The sequence below is a fragment of the Haliotis cracherodii genome, unplaced genomic scaffold, assembly GCF_022045235.1.
Source record: "Haliotis cracherodii isolate W230 unplaced genomic scaffold, xgHalCrac1.p SCAF_8, whole genome shotgun sequence".
NCBI lineage: Eukaryota > Metazoa > Mollusca > Gastropoda > Lepetellida > Haliotidae > Haliotis > Haliotis cracherodii.
Window position 1 is genome coordinate 32,780,596 of NW_027266341.1, and position 16,680 is coordinate 32,797,275.

Genomic DNA, 16,680 nt, shown 5'->3' on the forward strand with positions numbered 1-16,680 from the left:
GAGTGTTACTGGCTGCCGTGGTATAGCTTGGATGTTGCTGACTGAAACGTTAACCAAAACTCACTCACTGACACATTTAATCACACACACGCTCTCGCTTACTCACTCACTCATTCATTCACGCAGCCCGTGAAGACCCGGGGAAGAATAGATCTTCGGCAACCCATGCTTGTCGTAATAGGCGACTAACGGATCGGGTGGTCAGAGTCACTGACTTGGTGGATGCATGTCATCGTATCCCAATTTCGTGGATCGATGCTCATGATGACAATCACTGGATTGCCTGGTCCACACTCGATTATTTACAGACCGCCGTCATACAGCTGGAATAGTGCTGAGTGCGGCGTCAAACAAACAAACAACAAACAAACATTCATTTATTCTCGCACTCACACGCATAATAACCATTCGACACAGTGACAACAAACTGATCGCGGAATGAATCAGGTGTGTATCAACGGTCAACATCATATTCAGTGTATAGAGTTGATGAATTATGTACAACAGTGGGTAATATTGTCTCCCATTAGTACTCCACAGGTTGTGTTTACTGGGCGAGTTTACCCAGCTGTGAAATCTCCGGCAGTGATTGGTATACAAATTAAGACGCCTCTGCCACAAGTGGACAATATGGCTAAGCCGAGTAACTGTAGTTCGTGGTGACTAATGCCACCAGTAAGCAGTGAGCTACGTAAGCTGGGAGTTATGATATGCAAAGACGCCAAAGGCGCCAGAATTGGATTGCTGTCAAAAAGTCTTGTTGTGAAACTGGATTTCTTGAAGCAACTTATTCAATGCCCGTGAGGGCCAGTTGATTTTCCTACTTCGACTCTGAATGGATTTCGTTTAAACACATACGTTTTTAATTTGACGACGAATGACCTAAGAGCATATCAAACTTCAATTATTTGTTCAGAACCTATTCACTAGTTTATATTATATTTAATAGTTTATATTATTGGGACATGTAATAGACACAGAGGTTTCAAATACATACTTACAACTCTAAATGTAAGACCACTCAAGTTTCAAATACATACAACTCTAAATGTAAGACCACTCAAGTTTCAAATGCATACAACTCTAAATGTAAGACCACTCAAGTTTCAATACATACAACTATAAATGTAAGACCACTCAAGTTTCAAATACATACAACTATAAATGTAAGAACACTCAAGTTTCAAATATACATACAACTATAAATGTAAGACCACTCAAGTTTCAAATACATACAACTATAAATGTAAGACCACTCAAATTTCAAATATACATACAACTATAAATGCTATAAACACTCAAGTTTCACATGTATATTCTAAATGCAGATAGACATCACACGTCTAGCTACAACGTACCAAGAAATTGAAAAGATAATAACAGAGATATACATGCATTATCAAGTATATATGTCAATACAATACTGATTCAGACACTATTAATATTTAATACTTAATTAATAATTATACACATAAGACCAATTACAAACCCCAAGAATCCTCGAAATACTATGACGGCAAGAAATCCATTCCTGATGTTACAACGGGCCAATATTCCAAGTGGCGATACAAGTATGTAACTCACAGCGTCGATATGACCTGTTACCACCGCCAGTGCATGTCCACTGTCAGGGACAAAGGTAGGAAGCCTTACCTGCGTACAGTGGGGTTACTAATGCGTACAATCCATTGTTTGGGCGTAAATATAATGTTCAGGTCCTCTTACATAATCCCTTCACAGGCCTTCGTGAATGTGCGGTCGTGTGCTGTTGACATTATTACAGGTGTGAGACAAGGCCGTATTCTTTTACTATGTGTTTTACGCAATATGACGCATTTTTACCGATTCTTTTAAAACAGACTTTACAAGTACCTATGTAATCCCCATGACAAAGATATTGTCGTTTTAGTATATATGGAAGTTAATCAAGACCCCATTGTACCAGACACTATATGATTCCTTAACCTTGATCATGAAATTTGTTTACCCAGGAGAGTTCACTTTCACTCTTCACTAGTACTGCATATGTTAGTATGGTATAAATACACCGTTCACTTTCACTCTTCACTAGTACTGCATATGTTAGTATGGTATAAATACACCGTTCACTTTCACTCTTCACTAGTACTGCATATGTTAGTATGGTATAAATACACCGTTCACGTCTTCTTTATATATAGATAATATCTGTATTAATTCCGTAATTTGGTTTAAGGTCATATTCATAAATTATAAGCTCTATAGAGATTTCAAATACTACCTGAAAGTTTGTTTGCGGTTTACGCCTCACCCAGCAATATTCCAATAATCCAGTAATTGGCATCATGAGCATCGTTTAACTCAACTGGAATACGATGACATGTCAGGGAGCCTGACCACCCGATCCCATTAGTCGCCATCAACGACAAGCATAGTCGCCTTTTACGGCAAGCATGGGTTGCTGAAGATCTTTTCTACCCCGGATCTTCACGCGTCAACTATCTGAAAGAGTTCTTCGCACTTTAACCCGAACTACTAGTACTAGTATATAAAAAATCTGTATTTTCCCATGTCATGGTGACAAAAGAGTGAACAGTGTTCCAGTTATATCACGGCATGTCAGCTTAATGTGGGTGGAAAGCCCGACGTGAAGCAGGTCTCAGACGTTTACCACTTCGGTGAAACCCATGAGCACGGGTATGGTGCAGACAAACCCAGAAACATAATCGAGGCGAAGCGGGATTTGAACCCACAATCATAGGTTTCTGGCATTCCCAATGGACGCAACTCTGCACATCGACTGAGCCACCCGTTCCTTCTGGTGACAAAAGATATTTTAACAGACAGCGTGAACAGAAAGAGCAGGCTCGATATATTCTTACGATAAATATAAATGAAAAGAAGATGGATTACAACCACTATGATAATAATAGTTCCTTTCTAATACGATTCATGAATTTATCTCATGACTACAACCGGAAATACAACCTAAGTATATAACGAGTTATTAACATAATCCCGCATTATGTAACGAACGCTATTCCTAACTCTGAACTCCACAGCCCGTAGTAAAGCATGACATTAGCACTTTCAGTGAGCTGGCATGAGGGTGAGAGCCTCGCGTGTATTGTCCAAATAGTGAGTGAGCATGGTTTTACGCCGCTTTAGCAATATTCAAGCAATACCATGGCAGAACATCGGAAATGGGTTTCATACATTATACCGGGGTGGGGAATCGAACCCGGGTCATCGGCGTGACGAGCGAACGTTTTAACCACTAGGCCATCCCACGCCCCTCAAAATAGAAATAAGACTATTGAACCACAGACACTTTTCTTTCGTCTTAAAAGATCCAAAATTGCCTTCACATTTGTCATAACACTGATGTGAGTGAGTGAGTTGGGTTTAACGCCTCTTTTAACGGTACTCCAGTTATTTCGCGCCGTTTCAGCTTATTGTAGGAGGAAAGCCTGAAGTGATGCAGGTCTCTGATGTTTACCGCTTCGGTGAAACCCACGAGCACGGGTATGGTGCTGACAAACCTAGAAACATAATCAGGGCGAACCGGAATTCGACCCCACAAACATAGGTTTCTGGCGTGCCCAAGGGACGCAACTCTGCACAGCGAATCGCGGCGCCTTAGACGGCTTGGTCACCCGTGTCCCCTCATAACACTGGAAGGAAGCAGGACCTTGATATAATGTAACACAAGTGCATAGCATGATGTGTTTGGGGCTTTTCGTGGCTTTTATACAATGCTGCAAGTACACATCGCGGACATGATGTATAAAATATAAGGTATGACCTGTATTATTCTCCTTTCGGAACTGCTCGTTTATGCTCGTTTTCGAGATACAGAAATCAGATACGCCGAATGTTTCACTCGTCCGTACGAGATTTTATGAGCCTCCATGCTGAATGGCTGATTGGAAAGTTCAAATGGCGTGACCTCCTTTGAAGGGTTTATTTGACGGAGAGAGTATCGAATTAAAGTTAATTAAAATATCGGAATTAAATCATACTGGGACAGCTGAAAGCGACTTGTAACTACGCTCCCTCACTCACTCACTCAAGAATTGCAACCCCTGAAGATCTGGGTTACGATTGTCAGGTGACTTTGCTTGTCGTAAGAGGCGACTAACGGGATCGGGGGGTCAGACTCGCTGACTTGGTAGTAGTCGATGCTCATGATATCATTCACTGGATTGTCTGATCCAGACTCGATTATTTACAGACCGGCGTCATATAGCTGAAATATTACTGAATGCTGCTTTAAACAACACACAAACAAGAATTGCACTTGCGACAGAACGCTCAATGAACAGTGTTGGGCCACCCAACATATAACGCTATCGAGTGGTCTCAATTCACCCCCCGCTTTATCCCCGATTCCCGGGAGTGATTCGTGCGTCAGTCAGGATAATAACATGAAATTGACATGCCATTCTTCGTGGCTCTCCCCGAAGAGGATGACGTCCTGATGTACAGCACTAAAGGTCACAGCCTCCACCAACAGCTACAGACATTATACTGAGAAGGGGGCTTATGTCGACCTAACAGCGTTCTTGATCACTCGTGTCACCGAGAAAACCCGTGAAGCATTGTGGCTTGTAGAAAACGTATTGAAGGAATAATATTTGGATATGACCTTGTTGATTGCTTGACGACAGTCAGCTCAATCAACTCATCAGACACTGAGTCATCACGAATAGTTAGATTTGTAAAAAGATTTCAGGCTGATTTCTCCACAAACTTTCGCCATTCAACTCATTTTGCACCAAGACCACACGGCTTTTACGCGAGACAAGATGTTCTTACGTAATCTGAGGCAAATGTGCAAGCTTCTGGAAAACTTGATCTCAGAGCAAATATTTAAGAAAAACATAGTTTCGTCTATTTGAACAATACCACACTGTTCCTTGAAATCACTATCTTTGTAAGAAGAAGTATAAAACACCTCCACGAAGAACTGGCGGTGTGCCATTCTCCTGTGCACTAAGACAATTGACACATGTCTGGCGTTGGTCGCTGAGCCAAAGGTGGCAAGTGTCGGATTAAACAAACTGTTTTTTTTAATTTCAAACAGCGTTACAATTTACGTGTGCATGTCACGCGAACTAAGAGGTGATGATGCAGTTTTGTCCTAGTTCGACCAATAATTAATTAACTGTGCTGGGAATACTTGTCTCCTTGAGTCAGAACTGTTAAGGCTGTGTCCTTGTGGCTTCAGGTTTTCGTACAGAAGAAAAGGCGCGAAACTAAACATTTTCTTCTTGATGATACAAGTGAAACATGATGATTTGTTTTAAATCTTAAATAAACTGCCATGCAAGAGAAAATACACGTCCATGTTTTGATGGTGGCTAAAAATGAAACTGATACTGATACTATCAAAGTATTTTTGATCTTAAGTTTGCAGAGTTTGGGAGACTGTTTTCAGCCTAGTAACGTTTTGATAACGTTTGTATATTATTTTTTTGTCAAATCCAATTTTCAAATGTATACTTTCTTTTACGCTGATGGAAAAAAGTATCTTGTATTTGGTGTGTGTGTGTGTGTGTGTGCGTGCTTGCGTGCGTGCGTGCGTGCGTGCGTGCGTGCACGCGCATGTGTACGTGTGACCCCTGAATAGTCAACGTGTTACCAGATTTTTTTATCGTCTCAGAAACTTACAATATTGCAACACACATCAACTGGAAGACAATTGCTTAATGGTCTTGTTTACCTCCAAAACATGTCGCGATCAGATAAGGATTTCACGGTGTTCGACTTCTGATTGCAGTCGTTATAAAGACTCCGCTATGGAACGACGCAGTCATTGTAACACAGCGTTAACTCGTCTATACATTGCAACAAACGTCGCTATAATAATTTCCACGTGGGTGAAAGATAGTATCTGTCTTCACAGCGGACATGAAAGAAACAAAACAGATTGACCTGAACACATCACGCTCTGGAAGGAATCAACACATATGACTTGTTATTGATATTGGATACTTTAACAAAACAAAAAGTGTAAAGTGTGCAAATCTAAAATGAGATTGCTATTATTTTTATTTTTATTTTTATTATTTTTATTGTTGTTGTTGTTGTTGTTATTGTTGTTGTTACTCTATAACGGTATGGACATTGCTTCTGGTCTATTGGTCTTATGGTCACCAACATGTATTAAATCCCCCCATTAATAATTTTGATTTATAAAATTGTTGTCTTGCCTATGAAAGATAAAATATTGATATAAGAAATTATATGAAACACTAAAATGACAAAGGATTAATAAGAAGTTTTATCTCAAAATGAATGGTCTTATATACCCGACAAGTACTGCGAATACCTGAGTTCCACAACCATTGTACACCAGATAGACTCTTCCTGCCGTTGATACGATGGTAATCGTTATCTGTTATCAATGTGTAAATAAAAAAAATGCCAATACAACATCTACGACTTCTCCTTGGTAGTAGTTTTTTAACAATTCCTATTCACGCGGAGACAACGCCTGTTACTGCTTTTTCTACTCGATCGGCAAACACAAACATCGTCGACTACAATAGCCCAGCTCGACACCCTTCATTTATATATAGCTGTACTACTACTACTACTGCTACTACTACTACTACTGCTACTAGTACTACTACTGCTGCTGCTGCTGCTGGTGCTGGTGCTACTACTACTACTACTGCTGCTGCTGGTGCTACTACTACTACTACTACTGCTGCTGCTGGTGCTACTACTACTACTACTACTACTGCTGGTGCTGGTGCTGGTGCTGGTGCTACTACTACTGCTGCTGGTGCTGCTGGTGCTACTACTACTACTACTACTGCTGCTGCTGGTGCTACTACTACTACTACTACTACTACTGCTGCTGCTGCTGCTGGTGCTGGTGCTACTACTACTACTACTGCTGCTGCTGGTGCTACTACTACTACTACTACTACTGCTGCTGCTGGTGCTACTACTACTACTACTTCTACTACTACTACTACTACTACTACTAAGGGCGGTGGGATAGCCTGGTGATTAAAGACCCGGGTTCGACTCCCAACATGGGTACAAGGTGTGAAGACCATTTCTGGTGTCCCCCGCCGTTATCTTGCTGGAATATTGGTAAAAGGGGGGTAGATCTATACTCATTCACAACTAAGCTGTCCGGCAAAAGAAAGTATACACTTGAAAACTGGATTTGACAAACATTACTTGACTGAAAACAGTCTCCAAAACACGGCAAACTATACAGCATACACATCTCAGTCGAATAACCATTCCTTGTATGTTTCATTTGTAGCCACCATCTATACCTGGGTCTATACCTTCTGTTGCCTGGAAGTTTACTACTACTGCTACTACTACTACTACTACTACTGCTGCTGCTGCTGCTGCTGCTACTGCTACTACTACTGCTACTGCTACTACTACTACTACTACTACTACTACTACTTCATATAGGGGGCGGTCGGGTAGCCTAGTGGTTAAAGCGTTCGCTCGTCACGCCGAAGACCCGGGTTCGATTCCCGACATGGGCACAATGTGTGAAGCCCATTTCTGGTGTCCCCCGCCGTGATATTGCTGGAATAGTGCTAAAAGCGGCGTAAAACCATACTCACACACACACACTTCATATAGCTGGAATATTGCTGAGTGCGGCGTTAAACAACAAACAAACAAGCAAACTACTACTACTACTACTACTACTACTACTACTACAACCAGTATTTACATACACAACACACTCATTAAACTTAATTATCCCCCAAACTCATTGAAATATAACATGGATAATAACCGAAAATGAATAATTTGGTCCAAACTCTAGTTAAAGGTGAACTGATCGGATTAACGGGTTTCTAGTTTACAATACGAAGATATAATACAAAATGTCTAGAACCGCCATTGCTACACATTAAGCTGGGATACAGCTAATGATGATGCGTACAAAATAATTAATTTAAAAGTTTGTCCACGTTACCTTCAACACGTCGCGCCGCCTGTTGAACACTTTGCAATTGTACGGCGAGTGGGTGGCGCCTCTCTTGCAGGCATGAATTGATCATATGCGGACCAGAGTCATAAACTGACGGCGCTGACCACTGGAGGCGGACTGGCCAGGTAGCGTCCATCTGACCACCTTATAAGCTGTTGGACGTCTGCGTGTTCTCTGTAGGGATCGGTTGGAGCTTTGTGGGAGCCCTTGTTGACTTGTGTCTGTTTAGCTTGATTGATGACGTGGGTCACCTGTGTTACTGTGAGCAGATACACTTGTCAATATCGATATTATGTCAAAACCATTGTCGATGTAATTAGTTCATGGACGTCTGTTTTTTCTATACCCAGTGACGATTCCGCGGCCACAGGTCTCCACAACCCTTTCGTCGCAAGAGCGGACCAATGAGGTGACGTAAAATGGGTTTTTACGTCGCGTTAAAAATTATTGCATTTCTATACGATGTGTGTGTGTGTGTGTGTGTGTGTGTGTGTGTGGCTGCTTGCACTAGTCCGGACTAATGCCGATTTTATAGGGCCAGCCAATTCAGATACCAACCACGCCTTGTTTTATCCCCTTAAGGCCGAGCGCCAGGCAGGGTAACAACAAGTACCATCTTTTAACGTCTATGGGGATCGAACCACCAACCTTCGGCTCATCGGGTGGATGCTCTACCACTAGACCACGGAGGCGGTCGATCGTGTTCGTGGTTTTCATCAAAGTGGTCAACGTCTAAGACTGGATGCTGACATGAATGCTAATGCTGGATGAAGTGGTTACAAGATGTGACCTTGTTCATCCATTGCTCTTGCTGTCAGACACTGGTTTGCCTGACCCAGGGACGATTGTATCACGACTACCTGATACTTGTTTAAGGACAAGGCGGATTTGGTCACAGTGTGTGATTATGTGTTAACATAACAAACGACGTACAGAGTTGCTCATGCTATCAACCACTATTTACAACCAACGTAGATATAACTGGAATAGTGCTGACATTCTCTCATTCGACATAGCAAGCGATCAGGGCGCTCTCAAAAATAGAAAATGGGGGCTCTTATTAGAATATTATTTTGGTGAAAAACAACAGAGTTGAAAGATCGTAAATTTCGTGGTTTTGGCTGACAGCCTGAAATGTTTATATACGACAGATACATTTTTCCAGAATTTAATTTCCCATGATTAAGGATGCATATACACACATATTATACGCGAATAAATAAGTCTTGTGTACATTGAACAATTGGAAGGGGTGCTAATTGGGATTGTTCGCTAGCCAATATATTAACAAATATCGCCATGGGCGCTTATTACATCGAAAACGGTACTTTAAAATACTAGGCGTTTATTTGTATTTGTATACACACAAAGCAAAACATAATGTAAACAATCATAATCATAAGTTGGCCTATACAGGTGTAGTTAGAAGTATATATCCTTCTTTGCTTTTTCTCCTCAATGGCAAAGTGATCTAAGGCTTCGCAGAGTAGCGTCCCATAGTTGTGCGCGGAGGATGGTTTTACGTCACGAATAAATGTCGACAACACACATGGGTCACGTCATGTCTGTTCTATCAAATAGTGACTTAGTTCCTAGCGTGCACTCGTACCCAGCCGGCGGGGTCGTTGCTCACAATATCGATCACTGGATCGTCTGGTCCAGACTCGATCATTTATAGGCCGCCGTCATTTAGCTGGAATATTGCCTCGCGCGGCGTAAAACAACAAACAAACAAAATGACCAGATTCGATAACAACCATGTCGCCGTGTTATGGCTGACTTATGCTGTCTGCGGTATAAAACAACAAACAGCTACATTAAGGCGCCCGGGTGTATGGGAACAGTGGATGTGCTCTAACCAAATGGAGTGAGTGTGTGAGTTGGGTTTAACGCCGCTTTTAACAGTATTCCAGTTACATTACGGCGTGTAAGCTTAATGTGGGAGGAAAGCCCGAAGTGGTGCAGGTGTCAGACGTTTAGCATTTCGGTGAAACCCACGAGCACGGGTATTGTGCTGACAAAACTAGAAACATAATCGGGGCCAACCGGGATTCGAAAGCACAATCAAAGGTTTCTGGCGTGCCTAAGGGACGCAACTCTGCACAGCGAATCGCGGCGCCTTAGACGACTGGGCCACCCGCGCCCCCTGACCAAATGGATGTAGTGACTATACTGACTATTACGTCAGCGCTCATTACTGACCATTAAAATGATTATCGGTCGACACTGCATATACAACGTATTAAGTATTCTAGGAAAATGAGATGTTTGAAACTAAAAGGTGAACTGATTACGAGTAACTGTCCGAGAAGCGTGCGCAATAACCCCAAACACCTCTCAAGTGCGGGCGGTCGGGTAGGCTCGTGGTTAAAGCGTTCGCTCGTCACGCCGAAGACCCGGGTTCGAGTCCCGACATTGGTACAATGTGTGGAGCCCATTTCTGGTGTCCGCCGCCATGATATTGCTGGACTAACGGCGTAAAACAATGGTCACTCACTCACTCTCAAGTGCTTGCTTGATGGACCCGATAACACATTTCGAAACTTTTACAAATTCCATTTTTCGTGTGTGGCTGTTTGTACTTGTCCGGACAACTGCCGATTTTATATTGCTAACCCACTGAGATACCATTCCGCAGTTTAACATGAATACCTCACTCAGACACAGTATACTGACTCCGAGCCGACCAGTCCTTGTTTAGTCCCTTAATGCCGAGCGCCAGCCAGGGTAACAACAAGTACCATCTTTTAATGTCTCTTGGTATGACTCGGCCTGGGATCGAACCCCGGACATTCCGCTCTCTGACCACGGAGTTCGAATTGGAAGGCGATTGATAAGTACCATTAGTTCATCACACAACATCTGTCTCACTTTGGGTTTGGAAAGTAGCATGGAACTTCCTTGCTTAAATGCTTGTTCATAATAGTACAGATCCGTGGAGATCCGGGGTGTAATAGGTCTTCAGCAACCCATGCTGGCCGTGAAAGGCGACTAGTCGTAAGAGGCTCGCTTACCTGGTTGATGCATGTCTACGTATCCCAAATTGCGTGGTTCGATGCTCATGATGTCCATCACTGGATTGTCTGGTCCAGACTCGATTATTTTCAGACCGCCGTAATACAGCTGGAATATTGCTGAGTGCGGCGTTAAACAAAACGGTGCATCATGTTAAAAAAAGCCTCCAATTCCCAAAGTTTAGGGGCGTGGGAGTCAAAGGCGCCGCAATTTTCAGTTCAGAGTTGCGTAACTTCGGAGTGCCAGGATCCTTTGATCACTGGTTCGAATCCGAGATTCGCTTTGATTATGACCCTTGATTTGTCAGCACCATACCCGTACCCGTAATACAAAGCCCTGCATAAGTTTCGGTATCAAGTCGACACGCCGTGAAATGATGGAAACACTATTCAAAGCAGCGTCGTTCTCATCCTGTCGGGCGCGATGGGGTAATCTAGTGGTTAAAGTGTTCGCTCGTCATGCCGATGGCCCAGGTTCGATTCCCTTTACTGGTGTCGCCACCATGATATGCTGGAATATTGCTAAAAGCGGTGTGAAACCATACTCACACACTCACCCTGTCAAGATTTATAAACAGTTCAAAATATCGTTGTTCTGTGAAGTCACTATTGTGGAAATCGGAGCAGAATTAGGTTCTATTACCAATAAAATTCATAGGAGACCTGGAGAATGCATGGTCACAATCGAATATGACCAGAACTGTGATTTTGTAACACCAGACATGCTTACTGACAGTCTGGTCGCTATCGACCAATGGTTTGTTTGTACCACAGCTGTTATATCGTCAGTTGAACCACATACTTTGACATAAGGTCGGTGGTTCGATCCCCTGCCGCGTCATACCAAATGACGCTAAAAGATGGTACTTGTTGTTACCCTGACTGGCGCTCGGAATAAAACAAGGACTGGTCGGCTCGGAGTCAGTATACAGTGTCGGGGGTGTGGGTGTGGGGTGTGGGGGTGGTATTCATATCAAACTGCGGTATGGTAACTCAGTGGGCTAGCACTATAAAACCAGCATACGCCACACGCACGCACACACACACCCACACAGCGTTATTACAGTATTGGGGTTTTGCTTTTTCGCATATTAATTCATGTGAAGACCGTGCCCTTTCAGTAGAGCGGTCCAAGCGTTACGACTGTCGTACCTCCCTTATATTGACAGATTTACGGTAATCATTGCGCTTTGTAGCAAGGGAAACACAGGGTCTTGACACCATAAGTAATTTCCCGTTGTTTGATGTTTGTTTGTGTTTCTGTAACGGCATTCCTGTGTTGTCCAGTACGAGAGACACATGTGGCACCTTGACCTGTCCGGCAACTCCGTGGGGCGGAAGGAGTTCGAGTATGTCCTCGCTGTCCTGGAGAAGAGGACCAACGAGTGTGTGCTGGTCAGTTTTGTTTGTTTATTTGTTTAACGCCACACTGAGCAATATTCCAGCTATATAACGACGGTCCGTAAATAATCGAGTCTGAGCCAGACAGTCATGTGATGGACATCATGAGCATCGATCCACGTGAGTGAGTGAGTGAGTGAGTGAGTTGGGTTTAACGCCGCTTTTAACGGTATTCCAGTTATATCACGGCGTGTCAGCTTAATGTGGGAGGAAAGCCCGAAGTGATGCAGGTCTTAGTCGTTTACCACTTCGGTTAAACCCACGAGCACGGGTATGACATGCATCCACCAAGTCAGCCAGGCTCACCACCCGATCCCTTTAGTCGCCTGCTCTGGTCAGTACCTGTCTGTTGAGCGGGTGAGTGAGTGATGTTTTACGCCGCTTTATAAGGAAGGGTTTTACACGACACAAGATGGTGCATGAATGAGTTGAGTTTTGTGCCTTCTTCAGCAATATTCCTGAAATATTGCGGCGGGGAACATCAGAAATGGATTAGACATATGGGGGGGTGGATTCGAACCCGGGCGTTCGGCGTTACGAGCAAGCGCCATAACCACAAGGCTATCCCAGCGACCCTGTCTGTTGCCAATAACTAAAAAATCCAGACATAGACGTGGAAAACACTTGACATTTCTCAATATATATTTCATCCAAATAATAAACAATATTAATAAATAATAATAATAACAGTAACGATATCAAAGACAAAAAAAAAGGCATTTGACACGTCATAATAGATTAAGTTATTTCATAAAGCAATATGCTTATGCCTACAGCACTATCATGCACAGGTAACATAATGAAATACACAACCGGGCAAAAGAAAGTATACACACCATGTTCGATGACTAAATTTGAAACAAACGAGACCTAGTTAATCGACGGTGATGTATTTGATACGGGTTTCATAGTTGTGTTTTGGACCGTACGTTTTAGTGTTATGGCAACTGTCTTCAGCCTGGTAACGTTTTGATAATTTTTGTAATTTTTCAAGTGAACACTTTCTTTCGCCCTGCAGTGTAGCTTTCTTGATCTACACAGATAATGAACTAAAACATCACATCCTGCAGATACTATATTGCCAAGCCTACCAACACGTAGCAACACAATTGTTCGGCAATATCTAGGGTAGATAAAAACGTTTGTGGGCTAAATTGTGACAAAGGCGATATTTTGCACTTTTCAGAGCACTTGCTTCTGTTCAAAAGGAAAAAGATCTATAAATAGTTAAAAACGAAATAGTGTAAATGTATACGTCCAACGCCGTTATGTCGAACTTTGTCTAGAAGTAAAAGCTTGGTCCCTGCGTAATCCTTCTATATTCATCAGTTTCGGTTGTGACGAACCTAGGATAACTCGAAGTATTCACGTAGGTCCCTTCAACTTCGACACAACGGTGTTTGACTGTATTTGTTAGTATTTAAACAATACGTATACCTGATAGCAACATTAGTCCCATGTTATACAGAAGCCATATATTGATTTGTATTCTAAATAATCAACAATACATCCATACAATATAACACGCTTTAATAAATGTCCGACTGAAAATAAATAAACTCTGAAGTTTATTTTCTTAAGGAAACAACGGACCAATTTCAAAATAGAAAACGCTGTTTCGCAATTGGGGAACTAAACTCAAAACAGTTCCAAATTGTATTCGTATAGTTTAACTATATATTAGTGATATAAAACGTGAGAATAAAATGCCTCGCCGAGAGAGCGTTTGTTTGTTCTGAGTGAAGGGAGACAACCTATGTCGACTTGGCGTTATCCCGTACTCGTTAGGCACTGTAGAGCTATATTGCACGCGGTCACAATGCCCTGTGTGATGTATTTTTAACACAGTCCATAATGGGAGAGGCGGTGTTAGCACAAACAGACATCTTTATATGGAACGCACAATACGCAACCTCTTTTTACAATTTCATGTATATATGAAAGCAAATCCTTGTACTAAACAGTTGAGCCTCCTGTGAGTTGGGGGTGAACTACTGTCATTTAATAGATTAAATAACATTGAGAAATGTTTCAAAATATACATATACCGTAACAATTATAATACATCCACCGTCTATAGCACCAGTGATACTTGTTTTTATGCAGATCATGTCCTGAAAGTAGGTTCCACAGTTCAGAATGACAATTCATCAATCAACATCGACACATACTATACGATGAAGCACGGATACACAGTTCTCGAACAGTTTAGTCCACTTCTTCTACAGTTGGACCTTGACTCTGACGTTCACCTTGACCCCCAGACGACTGACCTGAGCCGTGGAGCTTCATCATGATTGGTTGACATGTTTTCTGGATTTCTTTAAGCTGATAATCATACTCGTCCTTGTCTGCCAGCATGTTGGCATCCAACCATTTAAGAGTTTCCTCGCATTTAGTGTTGACCGCGTCTCTATCCGCTTGAGGCAGCTTGTCCCCTGCGTCCCCCACGGCTTGTCTCACGCTGAAGACGTAAGCCTCAAGCTGGTTCCTGGCCGTCACACGTTCTCGTTGTTTCTCGTCCTCTTCTCGATATGTATCGGCCTCGTTGACCATTCTGTCGATCTCCTCCTTGCTTAGCCTCCCCTTGTCGTTCGTAATGGTGATCTTACTAGACTTCCCCGTGCTCTTGTCCTGGGCGGATACGTTCATGATGCCATTGGCATCAATGTCAAAGATTACGTCAATCTGAGGCACACCACGTGGCGCGGGGGGAATCCCCGTCAGGTCGAAGCGACCAAGAAGATTATTATCTTTAGTCATCGCTCTCTCGCCTTCATAGACTTGCACCGAGACTGCCGACTGGTTATCAGAATATGTGGTGAATGTTTTGGATGTTTTGCAAGGTATGCGGGCATTTCTCTCCACCAGTTTGGTCATCACCCCTCCTGCTGTCTCTATGCCAAGGGACAGTGGGGCTACATCAACAAGCAGCACGTCCTTAATGGTCTCGTGGGTATCACCGGTCAAGATGGCGGCCTGAACTGCAGCACCGTACGCTACTGCTTCATCCGGGTTGATAGACTTATTCAGATCTTTCCCGTTCATGAATTCTTGAAGCAATTTCTGAATTTTAGGGATACGGGTCGATCCCCCCACCAATACAATATCGTCAATTTTAGCCTTGTCCATTTTAGCATCGACCAGAGCTTTCTCAACAGGTTCCATGGTGTTGCGAAACAGGTCAGCGCACAGGTCCTCAAATCTAGCCCTGGTAATTTTAGAATAAAAGTCTATACCTTCATGGAGAGAGTCAATCTCTATACCAGCTTCTGTACTACTGGACAATGTCCTCTTCGCCCGTTCACAGGCACTGCGCAGGCGCCGGATGGCCCTGTGGTTTCCGGTGAGATCTTTCTTATATTTCCTCTTAAATTCATCCTTGAAGTGGTTGACGAGCCGGTTGTCGAAATCCTCTCCACCAAGGTGGGTATCCCCGGCTGTCGACCTCACCTCAAACATCGACCCCTCGTCGATAGTGAGGACCGAGACATCGAATGTACCACCGCCAAGATCATACACCAACACATTCTTCTCACCTTTCAGATTCTTGTCCAAACCATAAGCCAGTGCGGCCGCCGTGGGTTCGTTGATAATTCTCAGTACGTTGAGACCGGAAATGGTCCCGGCGTCTTTCGTCGCCTGCCGCTGGGAATCGTTGAAATAAGCCGGAACGGTGACAACTGCATCTGTTACCTTGCTGCCCAGGTAAGCTTCGGCTGTTTCCTTCATCTTTGTCAAAACCATAGAACTGATTTCCTCAGGTGCAAACACTTTCTTTTCCCCTTTAAATTCCACTTGTAACATTGGCTTATCTCCCTTAGCGACGACCTTGAAAGACCATTGCTTCATGTCACTCTGAACTGCTTGATCGTTAAACTTCCTTCCGATCAGACGCTTAGCATCAAAAACAGTGTTGCTGGGATTCAGTGCGACTTGATTTTTCGCAGCGTCACCTAAAAGTCTCTCTGTGTCGGTGAACGCCACATAACTGGGTGTTGTCCTGTTACCTTGGTCGTTGGCGATAATTTCCACTTTCCCATGTTGGAACACGCCAACACAGGAATACGTGGTTCCCAAGTCAATTCCCACGGCTGGGGTCTTCGGCATGGCTGTATAACAATCTCAACTCTTCAGGAAAAACAGACGACAAATGCAGGATGAAACTGCAGTTTAGTGTTAGCTTTCTCTTTACCGACGTCTATCCCCGGTCTTAAAAGCCTGTAGACTGAAACTACAAACTCCGCCAGATACATATATACACACACAACCCGTTCCTGAACATTCTCTAACAACCGACAC

The 16,680-nt window shown here is 43.1% G+C and overlaps 1 protein-coding gene across 1 annotated transcript; it reads right to left on the reverse strand.

Annotated features, from left to right (window-relative positions):
- Positions 1–13,367: 13,367 nt before the first annotated feature.
- LOC139450767 (heat shock protein 70 B2-like) lies at positions 13,368–16,674 on the reverse strand. The gene has a single exon (XM_071232596.1). It carries the CDS (start codon positions 16,486–16,488, stop codon positions 14,587–14,589), a length of 1,902 nt encoding a protein of 633 aa, XP_071088697.1. The 5' UTR covers positions 16,489–16,674; the 3' UTR covers positions 13,368–14,586.
- Positions 16,675–16,680: the final 6 nt, after the last annotated feature.